Genomic DNA, 24,791 nt, shown 5'->3' on the forward strand with positions numbered 1-24,791 from the left:
TTAGTTGTCCCTTGCGGATGGAATGCAGAGACATCGATGATTTATGGGACGGCCTGTTAATTGATAGGTCTTGTCTAGCTTGCTGCGAGATTAATTCATGTGTTTGTATATATATTATGTGTGTGTGTGTGTGACTCTGCATGCTCGCGGTTGTGTTTTTCGAGCAGGGATCCGATACAACCGTTGTAATAGCTGTCCTCCCCACTGAGAGTGCTCGGATCGGTTCCGCGTGGATTGATTGTGGTGGGGCGATCTGATGCTGGGAATCGGTTTTTGAAAAGATGGTGATAGGCTTGTGGAGGATGTGATCAAAGTGAAGAAACAAAGACGTTCTAAAAAATCGTATTCTTCTTTCTCTTTAAAAAATTGATTAACATTCAATCGCGTACTAAATTCAAACCTATTTATAAAAATGCAGCCGCTCGATTCGAAAAAGATATTGAATCTAGACGAATGTTCGCGCTGTCCGACTCGATATTATGTATAATGAATTTGATATCAGCAACAAGACCCTGCATACCATTCCCGAACGCCTCCGCGTTTCGCCAAGCCATAAAACATAATGTACGACAATTTGTCACGGACGCGTTGAAACGCTCAAACTTCGTATCGTTTCGCGGGCTGTCGGGCCGCCATCTTGCCCCCGTGCACGTGCATTCGCGAGCACGTGCAATGGTACACGTGGCTAGACTCTCGTCTAATAATCTGTATTCTTTCTCGGTTTCTTGGTCAAATTTATGATTGCTCGTTGCGTAAATCCATTAGGACGTCAAATTCTGCTTCGACCATTACAAACATTGATAAAAATTTTCTGGGAGCAGGTTTGTTTGAAGACGATTGAAGAATTGTCATTCGGAACGGAATAAAAATAACATGAGAATAGAAAGGGCGGGTAGCTCGAGGTTCTGCGGAGTTTTCCGCAGTTCCTCGGAACTGCAACGTGCAATAAGTGCAGTAGAGAGGCTCGCCAGTTATTAATAAAGCACCGAGGAGCCGGGTTCTCGCATCGCACGGATCCCGTGAGATACGGCCGACGGAAATAAGCGGGTACGATGGCACAATGCGATGAAGCTTTGGGGAATATTTTATTGCTGCTCACGCGAGAACCGACGTAATTCACACTTTGACCGTCGAACCGATAAATTTCCTGTTCGTGATCTCGCCACGGCCGCCTTCTCTTCTCGACCAGGTTCGCTCACTCGCTCGCTCTCTCGCACGTCCGCTCTTCCCGTGGGACCCCGTGGCATTACACGAAGAAACGAGTAAACGAGTAAATTTGTAGGTAGAATCGGCGCCTTCTTCCACCCCGATCGAATCCCATAAGTCACGTCCCGAGTACAGTGTTTAACCTGCGAGCTTATCTCTGATCATTATCCTCGTTCGAACCGGTGTGCATCGACCTTAAATGTTCCTTCCGCGGCCCTCACGTGGAAATCCGCGGATACGCGTACCGAACGATCTCGAGATCTTGCTCGATCGCTAACCCATCCCTTAACGTGTTTCCATTTTACTCCGCGGAACTCGATTGCTCCCGGCTCTTCGCTTTGTAGGAATAAGTATCGATTCTAAAAGATAAGTATTTATAAAAATTGATCTCCCATCCTCTCATTGAAGAATGCTGCACTAAATCCTCATTCCGCTAGTCTCGATTCGCTAGTTCGAATAAAACGTACTAAAGAAGCGCGGAATCCAGTAATAACGTTGGAAACGGTACCCTAACTCGCTCGAGGACACGGCCGAGTAATTTTGTAGCCCGTCTGACGTTCGAGCGACATTTAATTCGAGCGATCGCTCGATCACGGGACCGTTGTACGAGCAGTTAGGTCCGTGGGGCCCGGTAATACGATTTAATCCGTGTGATCCGTTCTAGAGCCAGCTCGGAAATTAATAACCGTCGGGGAGCCGGTCCTTTATTCACGTTACTTAGACGGGAAATCCGAAGTCCGTAACAGGAGACGCGTTTCAGGATTATGCTCGAGCGCGCGCGCGCTCGCTACCATGCCGCCGCGCCGCGCCGTGTGTCGGGGCAAGGCCAACGGCAAAAAGTGGTAGCGGCCAGTTTTGTCAGCCACGCTTCGATTGGCGAGTCGACGTTAAACAGCCGCCGGGGAGATGAACGATAGTGACAATTCTAATTAAGCGGGCGACCGATTGAGTCCGGGGGCCTTATTAATTGCCGCGAGGGGGCCCGACGGCACGCGCCACCTCGATCTCTCTGCCACACGTACCTCGTCATTTTGCCGGCAGTTTGATCGCTGACACGATAGCGATATCGATACTCTAGCTCCCAGGGATTAACGCCCCAACAACTTGGCAGCCGCGAGATACGGACGGTAGTCTCCGATTCAATTTCAGACTACATAGTACCGACGCGACGCGACGATGAAATAGGTCCGAAATGAACATGCAGCTTTTGATCTAAATGTACACTTTGTTTTTTCATGGAAGTTCTCGAGAACGTTACGTGCTCCACCGATGAGTTTGGATAACAATTTTTATCACCGATTCCATTCTGTAAATTGAAAAGACTTCGAGATTCGAACGTCCGCAGCGATTCTCACGAGGTGTGATTTCAGGGGACCTGAAGAGGCGACACTCCTGGAGCAGCGAGGTCGATCCTCATCCTGCGGAAACGGAAACGGAAGCTGTAGCGACACCGGGCGTCGATCCTGTCGCGGCCTCCTCCTCCTCCTCCTCCTCCGACGACGACGACGACGAAGAGGACCGTGTCTCGTACAAGGTAAAGATTTAGATCGAGATCCTAATACTCTGGTGCTGCTAGTACTAATACTACTGCGCACTTAAATGTAGAAAATCCGAGAACCGTGACACCAAGGTACCAGCAGCACGAATCGCGACGTCACTACAGCATTCTCTTCGTAACTGTCGTATTTTCTCGAAGAGGTGAAATTTAACCGAGCAGTACCGCACTCCATAAAGCACACGTGCAGACGCGCAAACGGTTCCTCGGTACGTTTGAACGGTTCAATTGCCGGGGCCTGGACCCCGGGGAACAATGTTGCCTATTGTTCGTCCGAGATCACGACTTCCCGCGGTACCCGTTTCCATCGTAATTAAGTGGCCCCCGCCAGAGTACACGCTCGCTCGAAATGGAATTACAACCGCGAGCTTCCTCTCGCGGCGAATCACTCGATTGAAACGGGAACACCGGTAATTAGCATTTATATGGATCGAAACGTGGATCGAATTAGCGATCTTTCGTGAGCCGGATTTAATTATTGCGGGCCGAGCCGGGCAGGGCCCGCGCGGTCAGGCTCGTACAATTGATACACCTGTGCGGCCGGCAATAAATTACCGGCGAGCAGATTTTTACCTTTCACAACAGATTTATCGAAACGGATTTCTCGAGCGCTGCGAAGATTGTTCGAAAGATAAAAATCGTTCGAACGATTTGTTCATTATTATTCATCGATAAATAAGAGATTCACTTTCCCAATTATTTTTTTTTAAATTTTACTTACATTGTGCTGGTTCTAAAACGTTTTCATTGAAACACAATGCAACATGGTTCATAGACAAAGGTGTCGGTGTTCGCAGTTAAAGTGCACATCGCGCTCGGGAATGCTCGAGGGGATGCATTGTCTCCCCCGAGGCTTGCGGAGCAACACGCCACGATTTCTGCAGTTGCAGTTGTCGTTAAAACACGCCGCTCGGGTTTTACGGTCTCCGTTGTCTGGCCGCAGTAGTAAAAGGAAATGCACCGTTGCACCGTGGCCGTTACGCATGGACCGTCTCGTGCAATGATCCCCTCGTACATATAAAACGTAATTTTGGTTAAACGCCCGGCGAGCTCTTCGGCTTCGTGGACCGTGCTCCTCTCTCTCCGGTTCGGTTCCCACAATTTTCATGGGAAAAGTGCGTGCCCCACGAGCCGCGGTCGGTTTTTGCCTCGAAACCCTCGGGATTCCTTTTTTCTTCAACATCCGATCCCCCCGTAAAATCTCGCCCTTGCCCTTCTGCGGCCGGCTTCGGCGTAATTAACTCTCGAAATTAATTATAATCCATAATCTTCTATTGCCGTTCTTCGCAACAAACGATCGTACCTTTTCCTCAATTACCACTTGTCTTATCAAGAGGTGTTATTATTGAAATAGTTAATACTGCTATAGAGACCAATTTAATCTATTCTTCGTAATTTTAACGAATTGTTGCATTAAAACAAGGATAGAGAAACTGTAACCGTAACTGTGATTCGAACAGCATGCGTTCACACCACAGAGGGTTGGAAGTATCGCAAGTCGAGGGAAGCTGATGTAGAATCTTTCTGGAGAAAGGCAAAATAGAGGATCGTCAGGAACGAGTGGTAGCTGGAAGAAGATGGAACGCGAGCGGCGGGCAGAGCCGGAACGGCGGAGTTTCTTGTGCGTGCCGCGGGTTGCACGTCAGCGTTCGCGAGGCTTCGCGGGATCCTACGAAAATTATAGTTAGATACTCGAGCTGCTCGTGAATTCAAGCAGATGCCTAAGAAATTGCGTTTCTTTGAACGGGCCTGACTTATTAACGACGGGGCCCGGCGTTCTCGCGTTTCTCCGCGCCAACAGCAGCAGTGCAAGGCTGAGAGGAGGCCTCTCTTCAAGGTCTTCGACTCTCGCGGAATGCGAAATTATCCTGTGTCAAACGTGAGTTACGGCATCGATATCTCCTGCGCGCTTTCAACGAAACTTCGCCACCTGCCCCCGAGGAAAAATTCGATCTTCATCCCAGAACTGATCGATGTGTCCCACGATGTTTCAAGACGTCCCTTGAAGTCGGGTTTCGCAGAGATTTCTTTGAAGTAGCAGTTCATGAAATAATTCTTGTGACGAGCTTTAAAGCAGTCTACGATGATTAATTTATGGTACCACGGGCCGGATGAAAAATCGTCCATCAAGCTGACGGGGACAGCCGCGAAAAAGACGTAGCTGGCAGCAAAGACTGTCGGACACTTCAGGGAAGAGCTAACATCGCGTCTCCCTCGAAAAAAGCGTGAAGTTACGCGCAGGAATCTTCGCGTAGACGAAAGAAACCCGAGAGCCCGGCTCCGAAAAATTCCGATCCAAATAAAGACGCCACGAAGAACGCGGAGCGCCACGCGATTTCTCGCGGTTTTTACCGGTTGTCCTTCGGCCAGGACCCTCTGTTTACGACGCGCCGTTCCAGGAGAAGCTCCGACTTCCAGGGCTTCTGGCCCTGGAACTGACGGCAAACCTCGAGGAGAGAGGCTGACGCAGGGCTCGACATAAACGGCGAACGTTCCCGCTCGTTACACAGCCTGAAAATATCAGCGTCGGCGAGTCCGCGCGTTTCACCGCGCGATTTTCTACGGCCACGATCCTCTTCTTCTTCTTCTTCACTCTGTGGTTGAACGCTGCAGCTTCCGAGAAGATCGGCGGACCTTTCGCTGGAGCCCTTCTTCGGTGAGCTTTGAACCTCTTTGCTAACCAACGAGCTCCCGTTGCTCTGGAAATGATGTAAACTGCATCAGGGATCAGTGTTTTGAGCTGCGACAAAAATGGGAGCAATGTTGTAACCAATCCTAGTAAAAGAAACTTTTCGATTCGACACAGCCCAGCATCAACGAGCATAGAAAATTATTTTGCTAACCCGTTCTCACTTGAATGGGCGTGGCCTGCAACGGGTAGGCGTGGTTTTGTGGCCCCCGGTTTTCCACGAAATTAGACCAGTGCTCCAGAGTACGATCTATACTCTTCTCTCGACTGAGAGCCACTATTCGATGCAGATAATTCCGCCAGTTTCTCGGAACAGAGTCCCACCTGTAGGAGGATCGATCGACAAATGATCGGTCGATCGTCACGTGGACTGCGGTTTTAAGGGTTCGCTGGTCGCGCACGATCCTCGATCATTTTTTTGCAAGCCTGCAGGAAGTCGTATATTTCAGGCGATGTAATTGTTTTTGCGGTGGCTGTTGCGAAACACGCGTTGCATTAGGTGGAACCTTTTTGCGTGAACTTTGCAGTTTAGAGATCGCTAACGAGATCTTAACGGGGCGTTCTAATCTAACAAACCACGTGGATAAAACCACACGGAACGAATGTCGGATACAGTTTTCTCACTATTTCTGTCAAAGATGTCAAAAGCCACCTTATATGATAAAATGTTAAATAAAAATGATTTCTTTGAGTATACAGGGACTGATTCCCGAAATCCGCGACAGTGAGAACGAACGACGACGGTACCGACAGAAATATGACGTAATAAAGGTAGTCGGTCGCGATCGTCAGTCCCGGAATTACACAGGGCAGGCACTAAATCAAACGGTGAGCAGGGCCTCTCGCGCGGGCACGTTAATTGCTAGACTACGCGTCATCCTGTAAAGGGATTTTATTGCACCGGAAAATCAGGCACGGTACCGTTAGCAGACATATACGCGAGACTCGAGGGCAGGCCATCTGCGTGCACGGCAAAGAGCATAAACGTGTAAATGGCTGATAATAATCCGAATGGAGGGATTCTGAAGGGAATAAGGCGCGTTCTTCGGGCGGCGGGATGGCCCCGCGAGAGCTGCGCGCGAGAGTTTTACGAGCGTACGAACGAGCTTCACTCTCGGCGCCTCGCCATCCAAAGTAAATAAAACCACAGCTTCACTTTCTTCTTTCCAACCAGAATAAAAAGCCACGGCTCGAGAGTCAAACGCCCGCTCGCCATGGAACACCATGGGAAACAAATATCGTTGTCGGTCGGACGATTAACAGGCATCGATCGTAAAACGCGATTCGAAATTGACAAATCGTGTTTCGAGGAAACGGCAGTTAGTTAATAGCGATTATAGGCTGAGAAAGAAAATAAGGAACGGGTTCAGTGCTCGAAACATTTCAAGAATGAAATAAAACCCAAAACGAGAGGATGCTACCTAGGAAGACAGTACAGAGCCCGTTGAAATCACAGCTAACTATCGTCTTCCTTCTCTCAAACCCGGAGCGCTACGACAGTCACTGCAAAATAGGTTACAATACTATTTTTGTTAATAGCACCGCGCGATCGTGAACACAAATTGCGGTGTCCCGGGCATTAAAGCCTCACGTTTTATTGACGTCGAAATTGTACGATCCCCGTCCACCGCGCAAAAGAAAGAAGTCTTTCCGCGCGCGGTGCGCGGTGCGCGATGTCATAGATTGTACAGTTCTGTAAATAAACGACGTTATAAACAGTTAATAACCACCCAGGGGACAGGCCGCGGCCGTTTCGCTCGGCCAGCCGTAGAGCAAACTAGACGTCGTAATTACGCTTTACGAGGATTCGAACCGGTCGTTTCCGGGCGTGCCTCGCGAGAGCCTATCGGACAAACAGCTTCGATATGTCGAACAGCAAAACGACAACTCTTATCGGGACGTTATTAGGTACCGTTAGCATGCGTTGTACGCCGGCGACTGACCGCGAAAGTCGCAGAAATCACGGTCGTCTACATGCGTCTCTATTTCTGTTCGTTGTCTCTCCTATCTAGAAATGCAATTACACTATGATTAACATCAAGCAGAATTTTTAAATAATTGCCTTGAACAAAACATGGATGTGGCTTGTGACGTAGGTCAGAAGATTGCATTTTTATCACGAAAAACCTGATCGTCGACTAAATTCCTGAAACTCGGTACCCGAAGCAAAACCGGAGCACCGGTGGAGCAGTTCGCGTTTCCAAGGCGTGCAGAGCTCTTCACTTTCTCCGCTTGGAACGGGAGAAAGAAGCCCGAGGGAAAACCGGAGAAGGCCGAGCGGAATCGCGAAATAGCGAGAAGATCTGTCCGCGAAATGCCACGGAAGCGTGTAATTGATGTAACCGTAGAAGCATGAATGAATGTAATTAACCTGGCGCGGGAGAAAGGCGGACGCCATCGAAAGGGAACGGAACGAGGGAAAAAAGAAGTACGTAAAGGGAGTGAAGTGGTCGAGGATACCGGGCGATTTGGCCACGGGAGAAACTCCCGGAGCGGGTCAGTCGGGGTTAAATATTCCGGGAGAGCCAGGCCTGACGGACGACCCGCGGACACGGGAGTAAAAACGTGGAAACGCGTGACCTTTAAATCAATCACTATACCACCCGTCTCATTCTCACGGTCTCGCGATCCACGAACAGGACTTCACGGCTTGCGGAGTTCCATTTGGAGCGTCCCATTTCTTCGTTCCCACCCCATCCTCGATCAGAGATGCTCGGCCAAGGTAGTAATTTGTCCCTCTACCTACGTCCCGAGCCGGTTAAACGTGTCTGACCTTTGATTCCTCCGGGGGGGGAAACTTTGACTTCAGTATCTGCGGAGTCTCGCGGACGAAACTTCGCGAAGTCCTGGTTGCATTCGTTAGTAGTCTTTGTGTCCGGATCGCGAACCATCAAAGAGAGAGAGAGAGAGAGAGAGAGAGAGAGAGAGAAAGTCTCCTGGGAGTCCGGCGGAACACGTCTTCATACCGCTGTTCCACGCCGTGACTCGACGATTTTCTTTCCGACGTTTACAGCATCCTCATTGTGGGAATGCGGAGGGACGACGACGCGGATTCGCCTGGATGAGAGAATCGTCTCTATTCCTATGCTACCACACGGCTCCGTTGCCTCTTTCTGCGATTCAAAGGCTCCCTGCTACTGTAACCTTCCGTTAGACGCGGGTTTTCCAGCTGAAGAAGCGCCAGTCAGGATTAGAAGGGCTTGGCTGGTTCTTGAGCAAGGCTGACGCGAACCTGCAAACTATTGGCGTTGTTCTCTCTTGCCGTATAGAATGTCCCAAGTGGGCATGGCTTCGTGGCCCTCGACTTTGGCGCCAGGATAGCGTTCGGCACTTTTCTTAAAATAGTTCTACTTCTCTCTGGCCAATCTCAGCTCCCACCAAAGGATCAGCCTACAAAATAACGAAGTTATACTTTCCATCAAGAAAACTTTGTTAGTATTTGTCAGTATACCAGAAGGACCTACCGAAAAGAGTTAATTAGATCGTTGGTCTCCGGAGCGAGCAACCGGTAGCTGAAATCTGTGACGAGGCTTAAAGGACGAGACCCTAAACCGAGACGTTTCACGTTCCACGGAAATTGATACCACGCGTCCGAACGAACGCGGCGGAGAGATAAGATCGAGGTGGCCGCGAGCAGGACGCTAAACTAATGCCTCGTGCACAGTGGCGCGCGAGATAGATATCTTGAGAATTTCATTAGCATGATCCGAGTAGAGGCTCGGCTCGCGCCGCCACCTCTTTTCCCTCCCTGTTTAACTTGTCACCCCGGGCTACCTCGCGTGTTCGTTCGCGCCACGGACCAGCCTTTCTGTCATTTAAGCCGGGGCCCTCCCCCTACTCTTCAGGGTTCGGGCCCCCGGGGACTGATCTCCGCTCGAAGGGCCCACTCTCGATCGCTTAGCCGATCCCTCCTAGATTCACGATTGCAGCTGTGCTCACTTGAATTTCGCAAAGTTTCACAGCCGGAAGTGAAATTCTTGCGTCACAGGCTAGCTCTTCGAGGAATCGTCTCGACCGTAACACCACTAACATTCATGCTTTTAAAATGTATAAAGTTTCTTTTTCGATCATTGTTCAAAACGACCATCCACGAAATTATCATTCCCAGTTCACGGTGTATTTTCCTAGCCGCCTAACCGGCGTCCATCGTGAATTTCAGAATCCTCGTTCATTTCTTCTCGCCTCCTAGACGGGATAACGAACGAAACGACCTCGATTCTGCCCGCATCTCGGCCGCGGAATTTATTACACGACGGAGCCATTAATAACGACTCGAAACAAAATACACATCGGAAAACGCCTGTTCGTGTCGCGCGAGTATAAATTAGCCGGTTGCTCGATCGCGGCCCGTTAAATCCCGTCGCGTGTCCCTCTCGCTCCCTCCACAAACAGGGATTATTAATTCGTTTCATAGGCGTTCAATTAACTCGAAGCGGAGTCGCGGAAATGAATTATTCGGGGTCCGAGTTTCACGGAAATTTACGGCTGTCGCCTCGCATAAATAGCCGAGCCCATGGCCACCGTAAAATTTACCGATGTCTCGCGCTAGTCCCATAATCTTTCCTATCCTAGGGGCCGCCCCACCCCTCACCCGTATTCGAAACAAATAGTTCCCGTGAAACGTTCGATTCGCAAAAATATAGCCCATTGTTGTTACCTGACATGAATCAGTAAAGCGAATTGGTTCGGTTCAATGAATTGTGCGTTTCGGAGCGTTGCTAAGGAGTCGTCGTCGTTTCGGATCACGATTTCAGGAACGTCTGAGCGCCGTCTCGTTCCGGGGCCTCATCTGCGGTCCCGTGGGCCCGATCCCCGAAGACATTACGCGTGGTCCGGCCCGGGCAAACGCGTTCCTATGAGTTATTGCGCCATTAACGTGAGTAATCGCGCCGGCGGGAAAATTATACAGTAATTTGTTCGCGGCTGATCGAATACGTCGGGGATTTGATTCTTCTTTTGCCGGGGTAATGAAGCAGGGGGAAGGGGGCAGAGCGAACAGGGGGCCGGAAAACGTTCGACGGGCCCCCTCGTCTCGGGGGTCATGAAAAATGAAGACGTTTCACCCAGCCGCTTTCGATTTTACGCATCGAATGGACGGGTGAAGTAGCCGCCCTCGAACCGGCCGCGTTATAATTTACACCTTCGCCTCGTTGTTCCTCGAAATGCGTATCTCGTTCGCTTCGAAAGAAAAATCCTCGGACTGCTCTCCTGGCAGCTCGAGATTGAATACAAGGTCCGGCTGCGTGTTAAACGTCGACCATGTTATACGATTCTCTTGAAATATCGACGCCTACGCTTCGCGCAAGCTACACGCATCCGTTTCAACGTTTAGCCAAATCACCTCGGTTTGTTTCAGTTCGCTAATTATCGAGAGGCAATCGTGAAAACTTCTCTGCTCCAGTACTTACAGATTATTATAACGTAGTACAGCCTGAGATTCAGATATTAATATTCCGTCGAGATCTGAAGTGGCGCATGATTAACATTCAATTCTGGCAGAGACCTGGTTCTTCGTTTGCGTACAAACCCTGGATGTTTCTTCAGATGACGAAAAAAGTCTGGTTTTCTAAATCTGAAACTCAGTTTATAAATTTTACAAGTTGTACAGCGTGATCTACTGACTTTCATAAGATTTAACTTACTAGTAATGCGTAAGAAAATATTGTATTCCATCCATCGATGGAATCCGATGGATCTAGCGTCTTTGATAAAACTTGCACATCATAACAAATTTTTCTCGGTAGTGCCCTCAGAAGAGAGATGAATTAATAGGTTCGCTGAATTGCAGGAACATGGCTGTTCGATGCAGACGGTGGACCTGGTGGCGGACTGTCCGCTGCAGGTAGTGCCCCCATCCTCGAGGTCGCCGTCACCTGAAAGATCATCGACGCCCGCGACGCCCCCGACGCCCCTCGCTCTGCCGAGGAGCATGGGGCAACGTCCCAGCAACCTCTTGCGCCCCAAGATCTCTTTGACCTGGGTCCTACGCGGGCAACAGCAGCCCGCCTCCAACAACAACCATTCGACTGGCAATGAGAACGCAGGTACAATCATCTGATAATAATACAATTGCAGTATCACCTGTAACCCGATCTAATTGTTATAAAGGTGGGAACGGTGATCGAGAGAGCTTATCGCGAGACACCAAGGAGAGATCCTCGAAGAGGAGCGTGAAGAGTGTAAAGGAGAAGGTCGCTGGCAAGGAGAACCTCGACGGGGAGAAGAGAGAGAAGAAAATTCTGCAGAGGATAGAGAAGATCGAGAGAACGGAGAAGGTGGAGGTTCAGGAAAAGGTTCCCACGAACTTCAACATATTTTAGCAATATTTGGTCTAGAAGAAAACTAATACCGATATCTACATTTACAGGCTATCGGCAAAGAGGTCCTTCTTAACGATACCACCCTGGAGAGTCCGCTAGAGAAGCAATCCGAGAAGGATTTCCCAGGACCGAAAGAAACCAAGGAGAAGGAAAAAGTGAAGAGAGCAGTGTCCGAACCTTCTCTCGTGTCCTGCGAGTCAACATCCACCCCGAGTGGTCGGGAGAAACACAGGCACAGGAGAACGAAACGGTCCCACAAACCTAGACCTCCTAGTAGATTCGGATACGAGATTGCTGATCTTGATGCGTTCCTCACAAAGGTTAGAACTCGCATTCACTTGAGACAGTAGTATTATTTAAGCTACATCTTACAGCTTTAGGAGTGAAAGAAAATAAGAGGAACGTTCGACTGTTTCCAGGCCTCTATAGAAAAGCCGGCTAACATCCCAGTGGTTCTATCTTTCCCGTCTGTCTTGTACCAAACTCAGGGTGGCACTCAGGATGAAATGGCTCTTCCCCTTGGAACGGTAGTGAACGCGGTGTTTAAGAACCAGACCTGGTTGTACGTTCAAACGCCTCATGGTCAGGAAGGCTACGTCGGCTACGCTGCTTGTCTTCCTTTGGGAATATTGCCTCAGCCGACGAGGGGACCCTGCTGGGAGGACTCCACGGATGTATTTCCACGACCTTTAGGTAGAACTTTAGATATGCCATGTATTGTAGAATAGTTTAGAGGATCCTAGAATTCTTATAAGCAATAAAATAGTTCGCCGACCTTTTCGGAAGTGCATCCACTGATGCAAGATCGTTGATACAGGTAACATGACTGACACGGAGAAGTTGAGGGACACCAGATCCGAGTGTGGCGCCCGCGGCAGGAATTCAAGGGTGCGACGAGGCTCCAGGGACGCTGTATCAGCCTGCGGAGAACGCAGCGTGGACAGATTGTATCTTAGGGCAGCGGCGAACGCTAGAACCAAAGGATCACGTCACACCTTGCTGGTCATACGCAACGACTACGAGAGTCGAGGTGGAAACGCGCTGAGCGTTTCCAAAGGGGACGTTGTCGCCCTCCTCAGTGACCATGTGAACGATTGGTTTTGGGTCCGGTCGCGAGACGGTAGAGAAGGCTTCATACCTGCAGTGATCGCTGGTCACGGTTTCCTGTGATCGTTCCATGTATCGGTATAATATTTTTAGCAATACAATGTTAACCGTGTTGGTCCTAACATGTAAAGAGGTAGCGAGGTCTGTTAGTCATATTTGTTGTAACATGTTCATTCGACGCCAAGAGAATTTTCATCGTAATGTATCCTCGCGTGATATCGGCGAATGACCACACTTGTATATTTGTACAAAAAGTTTTATATTATGTTTTATAAAAAATGCACATTGTATTAATATATTTATTAAAGAATATATGTATATGCAACGAGGCCCTCCTCTTCTGCTGACCACTATAATTTCATTTAACGGGGTCACGTTTACCTTGGCGACAATGATTTCATTCACAGAGTTTCGTCAACTTCTACTGTGTATTCAAATTATGATAAAAACAAGTAGGTGAAATTTAGTTTAGAAGTTTCTAAGACTACTAAACATATTAATGAGCAACTATCGTTGACGGAATTCGGTGAAGTAATTTGTCCATGAAGCAATTGTCGGCGAGATGAGAGTAACCCAATCTAGAGAATACTTCGTTACGCGAACTTTAGCATCAGTTCACGGTAATTAAAGTTCGTACACACGTCGAGATTGTTCGAGGAACCGCCTACACTGAGCACTTTCTGCGGTGTTTCTTGATAAACGATACTGTATACTGTGTTGCTGGAAGTCGGCACTTTGGCTAACGTTTCGCCTTGGTACGTTAAGTGGTACACATGCGGTGCTGTTCCAGCAGCTATCACGCGTTCTTCGTATATATTTGCCACGTGAATTCCTTCATCCGGTAGGTCGAACACGGTAGCTACTTCCATCGTACGCATGTGCCACAGTGACAGACTTGGACCGCCTCCGCACAACTAAAACAAGAAGTAATTATGTATTGGTAGACTGCGGATTGTATACATTTACGACAAAAATGTCAGATACAAACTTGTAAAGATATTAAATTGTTATATTATTGTCGACTTATTAAAATTATTCAAAGAGGAGATTCAACTTCTGTTTCCTACAATTGACTCGGACAATTTTTATTTTGCATAAAGATTTGCAGCCTATTTAACTTTGAGATAATATTTTATAACAAGTTCTCCGCTGCAGAATACAGACCAGCCAGTCATCGGTGAAGTCTATCGCTCCAATCCATTTACCCAACCATGATCGCGCGACTTTGTCCACCAAATGTGGAGTCAGAATGTTAGTGTTTTCCTTTTTACGCAAGTCCCACAGCCTCACTGTTCCATCTTCTCCACTCGATGCTAATTGATTACCCCTAAAATAGGCGAATACTCGCTGAATGTAATTCATATAATTTTATCTAACAATGACACGATACATACATTAACGAAAGACAATGAACATAGTCAGTGTGACCCTGCAAGTTCCTTAAAATTCTGCCGTCATCCAAGCTAATCGTATAAATATTGTTGTCTCCGCAACCAGCATATAACAGACTATATGATTTGTAGTACACCAAGTAGTTTACATCTGCTTTCTCTACGTAACTGTCCCTGAAAATTACTTGACTATAATAAGCACAGATTTTGCATTGCAGCATTTTACTATTGTCAGTATAACCTACTTGTTAACGGGAAGTTGAACCGTCCACGAGACTTTAATCTTTGGTGCTTTGCTAGATGTAACCATCTTCCAGTTCCATCCGTATACTTCTCCGGAGGTCCCAGTTACTAGAAAAATGTCTGTAGATGCCATACTCATTACCTGCTGATTAGGATGAGCGGTAAATTGGTACGTGGGCCCTTGGAGCTCATTTTCCTCCACTTTATGTGGCCCCAAAGCTTTTGATAATCTGTAAATCACAATTAACTATAATATATTAAATCCTGAAACAATCAAAAAACCATCCGAACAACATTTTATGTTTACGCTAACTTAACCTGTAATTAGTTTTACGATTAAATTGTTTGGAATAGTGACAGAAAACTTACTCAAAAACCGATACGTCTCCGTAAATGTTTCCAGCGACCAAAAAATATCCATCTGGAGAAAAAGTTTGGGACAATACCGTGTTGTAAAATAATTTATGATTAAACGTTTCGGACATCATTTTTAGTGTTTACATATACGGTACCATGTCATTTATTGAGGGTTAGGTTATCAGGGGTGATGCGACGCGTTGTTGACAGGTGATCGTGGATGGTTAAATATTTCATAAAATTGTTATTCAAGGGCTAAAAAAATTGGTGGGTGTATACTGGAGAATCCTCTGTGTCTGTATTGTACAATAAAGATAATTTATTCATGCAAAATTGAAAATATTGGATATTCATTACAGCAGCAAATGATTCGTGCCGCTTTTCCCATAAGACGCAATGTTAATTCCGGCACGAATTATATGCTTTTCCTAAACTCCGTACAGCGCCATTTCATGCAGCGGCAAAACGCTCAAACTGTTAGCCAAATGTTACCGACAGAGTAACAGCGCCATCTAGTGGTAGATTTGGAACTAAATTTGGCTAACAGTTTGAGCGTTTTGCCGCTACGTCTAGTGGCGCTATTGTTAGATTTTCCAGAGCAAATGATTCTTGCCGGAATATACATGGTTTCTTATGAGAAAACGGCAAGAATCATCTGTGTTTATACACAGGGTGTCCCACGCAACTGGAACGGGCTGTACCTCCTAAACGGTCGGGAATAGAGGAAAATGTTATAAGAAAAAGTTGAATGGCATCAGACGGTGCATACTACGCAACTAATTTTATGCACTTCTGTGCATCGGTGCATCAGAAAAATGCAACTGCACTTTGTTTTAAAATGGAAAGTTACATTTTTTATTGCACCAATCGATGCAGTTTGTTGTGCACTACATAAAAGTACTAATATACTTATGCCCTAAACTTATTCGTTCAGAAGTTATCGAAGCTAAAAGTTCACTGAATCTGTTCCCTTATAAAAATGACAAGATTTTGCTTTTGTTAGAGTTTTTGCAGCTCCTACTGTAATATGTGCTCCACTAAAGATACCTACACAATCATTTCTTATGACATTATTTTTATTATGTGAATAATCGTAAAATAAAAAATTTGGAGCCGGTCGTTTTGACCGGTGATGTTTAGTGTTAATTTTCCAGTTTGAAGCTTTAATGTTTGTATAAAAGATAATATATAAAAGATTTAATGTTCACTCGCAACAAATTCATACTGTTACGATGAACATATTCGAGTACGGACGCATCTCCGCCGCATAACTGCTTATATCTGTGCAGGATTAAAACGCGAGAGCGCGGACTACATTTCACGTCTGTTCGCGGAACTTTTTCGCTAAGAAAGTTTGCAATTTGAAATCTCCTACCGTTTACTTACACGGAGCACAAAGAGAGCAGCATTCTCGGGCAGAAAAGCGCAACGGGTGCGGGGGAACGAATAAAAGGTACCCGTTGTTCCGGCCAAGTTTGTTTCCATGCTTCCTTCTCTCTGGCACTTTCCTCCTTTCCTTCTATATTTTTTTTGTTCCTTTTTTCTTTTTTTCCAGCAAATTTCGTGGCGACGACGTGTAACGCGGTACGGCGGAGTCAGCGTTTGTTGCGCAGTAAATTTCCTTTCTCAAAGCAACGTGTTGGCCTTTCTTTTTTATCAAGTGCACGCGGACCTCGTTATTGTTTTATCCCCGTTTGCAGTCATTGTTCGGGGCCGCGAAACAGATTCGTGAAATTCCAACAGAGCCGGTTGCGGGACGCGCCGAAATTTTGCCATTTCATAAAGGAAGCACTTTAATTCGGACGACTCGCGGCGGTTGCGGGACTCAAAACTCTTTGAAACGATATTTTTATTAGCTGCACACTCGTAATTAATTTCTAGACTGCGGATGTTTATCCAATTTTCAATGTTTGTAGGCAAATTTTAAGAAAGTGGAAGTCATAAATGCATACAGGTCCGCAGTCTATTAATTTCAAATCAAGTAACAGCTTCGATTTAAGTAAAGTTACTGTCTAACAAGCCGATTCTCGGTTCTGTGCTGTGACAAAGATCGTGAAGGGACACTATTTTATTTTGTGGCCGCTTCGACAAAGGCGCAACAAAGAATAGCATATCGGTGAGGCAATACTAGTGCAACAATCAAAATTTTAATGAAATTTTACAATGTATTTGTGACATTTTTCTGATGAAAATTACACCGAACAAGACACAATGTACTGTACATGTAAAGCATAATTGAAACACAAAGAATCGATTTATTCTTCTCGAAATGAAATTTACAGTTTCATCTCGCGCATAATTGATCGATCATCAGTTGGCAGCGTCGAGGCAAGAAAAGTCAAAATAATTGACACGTACAATCGGATATACGTTTTATTGGTCCAGCTGTTCAACTACATAGAACTATTTATAAAACTTTACAAAATGCTCAACGTTTCGTAAACAGGGGAAATGGGGGCGGGATACCTTGTATACGTATTTACAAGGTGAAGAAATTTATACGAGTTTATCCGTAAATGTTTACAAGAAGCTTTTTACGAATCGGTATATGTATATACATATATATAATATATATATATAATTTATATAATTGTATACATATCAGAGATTTCTCGAAATACATCTAACAAAGATTCTTGGATTGGGGTAGGAAGAAGGGAGGGGAGGAAGGATTTTAAAGGGGAGAGAGTCGATGTTGAAATGACTTTCCGTTTCGAAGTCTATCGTGATTGTGCAAATACTTCCTGTAAAGCTCAGCCTCCTTTCTCCTACGAAAGTTTAATACGTTTCTATACAGCAGTTAGAAGTCAACGCGCCGGAAGTTTCGATCATAGTTCGGCCCTTTCAGTCGCTATCGCTTCATCTCGTTTCCCTCTGTAAGCGTACGTTCGCTTATCGGCAATGAAAATCGCCGATGAACGAACCTCTGTTCTCCAATAACGAGGAAACGAACGAATATAAACGAGCAATAATAAATACAAGAATATCAAACACGATATTAGACAGACGTAATTTAGGAGGCCTCGTCGCGATTTCGCAGAGTTTTTATTCTTCTTTTGTGGAGTATCGGTGTTTGTAAGTTGCAGGTGACATTATTCGTCGATTAGATAAAAAATATTGTTTGGGCAAGCAATTTAATCAGCCACTTGATTTTGTGCTTGTCTATTGGGAAATGAACGTGTCGAGCGAAAATATATACGTTGCGTTTAACAGCGACAAGAGAACATATTTACTAGACGAATAGTGAACAGAATGGCTACCGATGTTGATCGAGTAAAGTCGAGAGATTCAGTGTTCGTTTTATTATATACACTACTAGGATGAAGCTTGAAAAAATGTATAATACAAATCGAGTATTGATCTTGGAACGTCCTGAAGAATAATTGCGGAGGCGTGACCAACTCTGTAACGAGTAAGTTTCGTGAATTACGATTTACACAGAAATAGTGAACTGTTCTGGTGTGAAGATGGTGTCGAGTGGAAGATTGAGTTCGGTGTCCTATCAAAATTGGCAGTATACAAAGAATTCGCCACAGAGAAGAATGAAGAACGTCGCGAACGGTTCCGGTTTCGCGATAGTAAACGAGCACAGAAGAGAATCTTGAAGAACTTTCGTGTTTGAAACGGATGCTTCGAGTCCCGCGAAAGCTGCACGTTCGCGGAGTTCGTGTATCATGAAAGTCGGTCGACGCCATTTTGGTAATCGCGGCCGATCGAGCGAAAATTCGTCGAAAAATCAGAACTACATCGAGATAGTCAGATATAAAAAGAATCCTCGTAGACATTAGATGACTGTTCCCGACCGGGAGCACTCTACTTTCGTCGAAGTAGCCTATTCGTGTCGAGGTAGCCTACTTTCGTCGTTCCTCGATCGATCGAGATGATCGCGGAGCAATCAGGAAGGCAATCTTCGGGAATGTTTTGAACGATACTGCAGTGATTCAAGCAACAGCAAAGAGCAGAAGTGTGTATAGAAACGACTAGAAAAGCGCCATAATTCGATTCGTGCGTCCTCAAGGATCATCATCCTCCTCGAGGTTCGATCATGGGAGGCTTCGATCGCGAAGCAGCCGTTCAGAATAAAATCTATCGTGTAAAAACGATGCTCGGTAACGATCAACCGATCGTCACGCGGTTACTCGTGTGTAAACCTAGAACACTTAATATTCAGGTACTAATCATTTACCATTTGATGACTCTCAGTTCCCGTATCAAAGTCTTCGGATGATTCTTTTACTCGCTAATAGGAATAGAACGCTGTAACGTTTAATTGGTGCTGTGTTCAGCTGTGATCTAAAAATTCGTCGGAGCAAGATGGTGGAGCCAGAACGTTCTCTTATTTTTCTTTTGGTATCGAACAAACGATTGAAGAATTCTTTCTCAGACGAATTCAGAACTGCGAACGACCAAAAAAACACCAATCAAACGTTAATATCGACTCAAGTGTTCAGTCAAGTCTTAGACGATAATTCGAATAATTGCAAGTACTGTTAAGAATCCGGGGCGAATCTTTCAGCTAAAGGTAGAATACTTGATTGCAGGGGAGTGTACGATCACACTTTGAAGCTTCCGGAGTCTATGTTTCTTGTTTGAAAGTTCGAAACGACGATCGTCCCTCTATTAGGAATGATTATTGAGCTTCCAGATATACGTACGAGTTACAGAAAAAATTCGTCGACTAGATACAGATCGTTTCGACCGTGATACTTGGTCACCAGCGTTTTGATTTTCTGTTTCGTTCGCCTAGTTCTCGTTTTCTTTCACTTTCTCACTCTCACTCTTTTTCTCTCTTTCTCTCGGTATAATAATATGCGTAAATTGTTCCTAAGTTGTACTTACTTTCGAGGTTTCTACTGTACCTTAGACGTAAACAAACTTTCGACTAGCGATTCGCGTTGGCGATTCTTGGAGACCAGCTCCATTTGCGATATATCTTTCACTCTAGAAACTTAACTCATTCTCTCTCTCTCTCTCTCTCTCTGGCTCTCTTTCGACACGCTGACTCACTCGCTTTTCCCTTTCATGTCGTAAGTGTTTCATTTCGTGAACACACGTGGGAGGGAAGTATCGATCCGAGTTTGGAAGAAAAATGAAATGTACATATATTGTGCGTGTCTACATATTCTGTAATATTGAAATGTCGACAACAAACGAATAGAATTTCATCTCGATACCCAAAAAGTGAGCAACACTTGTATTCAATAGATTCTGTTCAAAATCTTGAAAATCTGACTCGACATTACAGTGCAAGCTGTTACATTAGAAATAATGGAGAGCAGGGACCAAATAAATTATGCAACTTCTTGAATAGAACTTGTAAACTATAAGAATTTCGTTGATCGGGGGGAGATATGGAAACAATAGAGAACGGATTGATATTTCCCTCGCTGTCAAATCGTACCTAAGAACCCATTAACACGGATAAGTATTTTCCCTGTCATATTCTGATAATTTAATCGTAGATAGACTATATAAATTCCGTTTACGTATACACTAATACCATCCTTCTCGCCATAAATCCTCTTAACGATACTTCAACAGTCTAAGATTCATTTTCCTAAAGTCTCATTATTTATGCCCCGTGTTCGTGTTTTGATTCTCTAACTCGTTTCCTTCCAAAAATCGTACGACGCTTAAATCTTTCGCTACTATTTTTTTTTTTGATATATCTGTATCCGGCAGCGTTCGTGGTTTTTGATTTCTCCCGTATCAAAATCACAAAGCCCTGAAGATTAAACCGAAACAAACCTAGCCTGAATTAATTGACAGAATGAAACCGAACTCGAAAAACATGCTCAACTCTTTTCTATTTCTTCGTATTGTACAAATTATTGCTTTCGAAGTTAGCAACGAAGGGATTGACATGAATCGCGAGTTCCAGTTTCGCGGTATTTTTTTCTGGTCACAAAAATCGAACCAAATCGAATAGTTTCGTATTGTTTATTTCGACGGCAGTTGTCGACGTGGCGAGAAAAAAATTCGAGAGAACGCATAGCCGGGGTCAATTCGCTCAAAAACGTGGACAAAATTCGTAACTACAAAGCTATTCGTTATAGACAGACCAGTTTCAGCTGTTTCATTTTTACCCCTTTGCCAGTTGAGCTGGAATGCGCGAGTCAGTAATATTTTATAAATTTATTCGTAAAGCTCAACGGTTAAAAAAATGATTGTACAAACAAGTTTAGACAAGTTTAGTCAATTACATTACAAACAACAGGAAAGTCTAGCGTGTCTGCAAAAAGTGCATTTAAAAATGCTTTTTAAAAATCGCTCAATTCCAGATGATTAGATTGAATGACTACTAGTTATATTATAAACGACAAGAAGACTAATGTGCCCACAATAAGTGCCTTGAAAAATACGTCGAGAAACATTGGCAAATAAATCCGCGAACGGTCCAGAGGATCGTGGGCAGCGTCATTGTAAAAAGAGACAGTCGCCCGAGGGTAGATTAGGCTCTTTTTGTCCACGGTTTTGCGAAAATTGTACGCGGTGCCAGGTTTTGCGCCGGCTTCTGGGACTCTGGGGTCGCCGGCAAATATCAGCTCGGTCATGAACGCGAAATTTACTGGCGGCCGAACGCAATCACTGTAGTTTGACCGGCGGTAATCTTATACGAGAGGCTCGGTGTTGTTGACACGAGCCCTGGCCCGAGCCCGGCCCGGTCCGGTCCGCGTGGGATCCCCGGTTCAATCGAATTTCCGATGACGCGCGATTTTCATGTCAGCCGTCCGCACGCCGAGTATCCTGAATGCCGTGTCGCGATAATGGCTCCACGCATTGTCCCGCGGATATTGCATGCGTTCCTGAAGATCGCGAATTTCCCCGGGCCAACACGGGAATCATAATCAACCGCTCCGTGAAAGAACTGTGGCGATCGATCGTCGACCTTGTTTCCTCGTAATTGAAATGTTTCCGTCGACTCCGTCCTGGGAAAAGTTAATTCGTTCGTCCCGGCCCCTGACACTCGACCATTCAACCTGTCGACGCTTTTGAACTCGCCAACTTGGACTGTGGATCTTCTGCGGTTTCAGCATGTGGAGCATTTAGAATCGTTATAATTAGACTGCGGATCTTTATGTATTTATTGCGCATACGTGCAGAGATTTTTCAAATACTTCAACATCTCGTTAAGAACACCGCTGACCAACCTGGATCCACAGACCCGGTGTACTCATTGCAGACTAACAAGTTCCTCTGTCACGTCGCAATGTTAAAAACGCACGCGATCCACAGTCCACTCGGGCATACATCCTTCCATCGTCCTGTACATCCAGCACATCCTGCTCCCTAGGATCATCAAAACCGCAAGGAGTTTGCTGCTCCTGGTTTCAGTTCCTTGTGAATTACAATCAGGATTCTAGACGCATGTGGTGATCTGCTCGATGACAGTGACGTCCCGATGACGCCTCGGTCGACTCCTGTAAGAATCCTGATGGCTGAGTCCTTCGGGCACGCTCTTGCTGGGCCTGATGGGCCCGTAGAACTGCGGCTGGTAATAGTGTTCGGCAGTGTGCATCCTCTCCATGTCCCTATCGCGCAGGCTCTCATCGATGTTCAACGGTACGTGAAGGGACTGAGACTTTGGTAGCCTGGGCCTAGGTGGAGGCGGACAAGTACGCGGCGGAGGCACGGCCGAGGTGGACAGGTGCGAATCGGGGATCATCGTCGGCGATGATGGTTGTTGACCCGAGCCGACCAGGAACAGCAACGCCGCGCCGCACAAGGAACTTAACATGCACGCGTAGTAGCCCACCCTCGGGATGTACGCGTTCATGTAACCTGCAACACACGGAGCTAAAGTTTGCTGCTGTCTTTCGGAAGGGTCGAAGACTATGCTAAAGAACTTCTTTTAGGGTCAGCGTCCCAGAGAAGCTTCCTCTTGGTTGTTCGAGCTGGGATGTTGAGCCCAGGGCTTTTGGAAACAGTTAGGGTTATTAACAGTGGTATGGAAAAGAGCCGTAGGTTGGTACTACGTTGTAATTCTTGTTCTGGTTGTCCCCTTTCAGCAGCAACGTTGAATCTAGGACTTTCAAATAGGACCATGGTCTTTAACCTTGATCTGTTAAGAAAAAGAGATGTAGGTTACTTCTGGGACATGATTGTGATCTTAATTGTCGCCTTCCAACTGCTATGCTGGGTCCAGGGCTTTCAAAATAGGCCACGATCCTTGATAGTGGTCTGTTGAGGTACTAGAAGGTTCAAGGATTGAAAAAAGAGGTGAAGATTGATTCAGAGTAGTGGTCCTCATCTTGGTTGTCTCCTTTGTACTGCAATGTTGCGTCTACGGCTTACAAAAGGGGCCAGGATCCTTGACAGTGGTCTGTTGAGTTACTAGAGGATTCGAGGATTGAAAAAGAGGTGTACAGTAAAAGCTCCTTCGTTGTCCAAAGGCCGGGGGTTTGAGCGGCCAACGATCGTGCCCGGACACTATTTTTGATTTATGACTGCGTCTAGATATCGCGCCGACCGCGCCGAGCGAGACTTCAGTAGAAAGCCGAACATACAGAAGGACAGAATGAAATACGGATCGCGTGACCGAAGCGTGTCGCCGTCGCAGGCACAGTTCAAAGAATGTCCCATACGCTGTTCTTCGTTGCCTTCGAAACTTTCATCGTCGATTAAACCACTAAATACAGTTGAAATTATATCGTGTTTGATGTCATTTTAATCAGAGAAATGCCAGAAATAAGCTAGTGAAAGTTCCATGAAGGAATAATGGAAATTAAAAAGTTCGAGTATTCGATTCACTGGAGTCAATGTTCACACCGATATACCCGAGCCGACATCAATCGTCGCCACCCTGCGGAGCGACTCGGAGTTGACAGGCAGTGGAATGGGTAGGCACTGGACAACGATCGTGCCCACGATTCAGGACAACGAAGGAGCTTTCACTGTATATAGGCTCTGACAGGTGACACTCATCTTGGTTGTCTCCTTTGTACTGCAATATTGCGTCTAGGGCTTTCATTTGTTGAGGACTGCAATAGAGGATTCAAAGTTTGAAAAAGGGAGTCTTTGTCATTATTCTGATCTTGGCTACCTTCTTCGAGCTGCAATGCAAAATCTACGGCTTCCCAAAGGGGTCGCTAATGCAATCTTCACCTTGGCTCCATTCTCCACGCTGGAACATTGAATCTAAGGTTTCTTAAAGTGAGTCTAGGTCAAGTTTGCATACTAAAACTACTTCCACGTGTCTGCTCCGTTGGTCCCACTGCAAATCTCTGTTAAACTGTTCGGGTGCTCGAGTTTAGACTCTGAATTCGTGAAGTAAATGAGTTTACCGGTAAGAGGAACTCCAAGAAGAATAGGTAGAGCCTCCGCAGCCTGCACGAGCGCCCAGGCCCGCGCGAAGTGTCTCGTCCTCAATCTTTCGAGGGCAAGCATTTTCAGAGAGTAAAGGGCGCCACCGAGGGAAGCACCATAAAGCCCGGACGCCAGGACGAGCCCGTGGTAGCCTTGTACACTGCCCAGTGCCACCTGTGCTATTGCTTTAATCAGAAAAGGAACATTCAATCGCACTCTCGCATGTAAAATTCTCCTAGAACCTCTGTCGACATTGAAACCAACCGAAACGTAACAGGACGTAGAACGTGCAAAATTAATGACCGATGAAAAGCGGATTTTATGCATTTATGATAAAAACGAGTGGGTATAAGTTATAACAGCACGTCGCCAGTCCCGCCGGCGGGATTACAGAGATTACTGTTATTACGAGCAGCGGGGGATTAGGTCAGTAATAAATTCAAATCTGTTCGCTTCTCGTAATTATGTAAGCTTTGACGAGAAGAGGGACGTCGACACGGCGCGGCGCACCTTTGAGACGAGAGTAGCTTCCAGTTTCGAGTAATAACACGACTGAGGGATTATTTGATCAGAGGGCTGATAATGGCGGCTTATGGCCGTGCTGCGCGACCGTTAAT

At 46.0% G+C, this 24,791-nt stretch overlaps 3 protein-coding genes across 10 annotated transcripts in view; 1 reads left to right on the plus strand and 2 right to left on the minus strand.

Annotated features, from left to right (window-relative positions):
* LOC143214267 (uncharacterized) overlaps positions 1-13,214 on the plus strand; it is a 64,188-nt gene extending 50,974 nt beyond the window's left edge. The window contains exons 3-8 of one of the 3 annotated variants that reach the window (XM_076435072.1): positions 2,577-2,740; positions 11,239-11,494; positions 11,559-11,743; positions 11,818-12,090; positions 12,190-12,463; positions 12,588-13,214. In XM_076435072.1, coding sequence (XP_076291187.1) covers positions 2,577-2,740; positions 11,239-11,494; positions 11,559-11,743; positions 11,818-12,090; positions 12,190-12,463; positions 12,588-12,940 — 1,505 coding nt within the window. In that variant the 3' untranslated portion in view covers positions 12,941-13,214. The remainder of the gene's footprint in view (positions 1-2,576; positions 2,741-11,238; positions 11,495-11,558; positions 11,744-11,817; positions 12,091-12,189; positions 12,464-12,587) is intronic. The other 2 variants (XM_076435082.1, XM_076435092.1) reach the window with 2 other exon arrangements.
* Positions 13,215-13,470: 256 nt separating this feature from the next.
* Positions 13,471-14,999, minus strand: Thoc6 (THO complex subunit 6). The gene is made up of 5 exons (XM_076435129.1): positions 14,881-14,999; positions 14,514-14,741; positions 14,272-14,442; positions 14,042-14,204; positions 13,471-13,791 (listed from the first exon to the last, which is right to left on the minus strand). Exons 1-5 carry the CDS (start codon positions 14,997-14,999, stop codon positions 13,471-13,473), a joined length of 1,002 nt encoding a protein of 333 aa, XP_076291244.1.
* Positions 15,000-17,223: 2,224 nt separating this feature from the next.
* The window catches only part of LOC143214246 (monocarboxylate transporter 10-like), a 141,637-nt gene continuing 134,069 nt past the window's right edge, over positions 17,224-24,791 (minus strand). For all 6 annotated transcript variants that reach the window (XM_076435032.1, XM_076435040.1, XM_076435022.1 and 3 more), the window contains 2 exons: positions 24,153-24,359; positions 17,224-22,650 (listed from right to left, as the gene is read on the minus strand). In XM_076435032.1, coding sequence (XP_076291147.1) covers positions 22,229-22,650; positions 24,153-24,359 — 629 coding nt within the window. In that variant the 3' untranslated portion in view covers positions 17,224-22,228. The remainder of the gene's footprint in view (positions 22,651-24,152; positions 24,360-24,791) is intronic.

The sequence above is a fragment of the Lasioglossum baleicum genome, chromosome 1 (assembly GCF_051020765.1).
Source record: "Lasioglossum baleicum chromosome 1, iyLasBale1, whole genome shotgun sequence".
Lineage (NCBI taxonomy): Eukaryota > Metazoa > Arthropoda > Insecta > Hymenoptera > Halictidae > Lasioglossum > Lasioglossum baleicum.

Bases quoted from the DNA above. Each gene is read 5' to 3' on its own strand.
- Thoc6 (XM_076435129.1), bottom strand. From the start codon at position 14,999: ATGATGTCCGAAACGTTTAATCATAAATTATTTTACAACACGGTATTG. The intron at 14,205-14,271 runs GTATGTATCGTG...CGCCTATTTTAG, and splicing joins GTTCATTGTCTTTCGTTAAT to GGGTAATCAATTAGCATCGA. The intron at 13,792-14,041 runs GTCTGTATTCTG...TTCTTGTTTTAG, and splicing joins ACTTCACCGATGACTGGCTG to TTGTGCGGAGGCGGTCCAAG.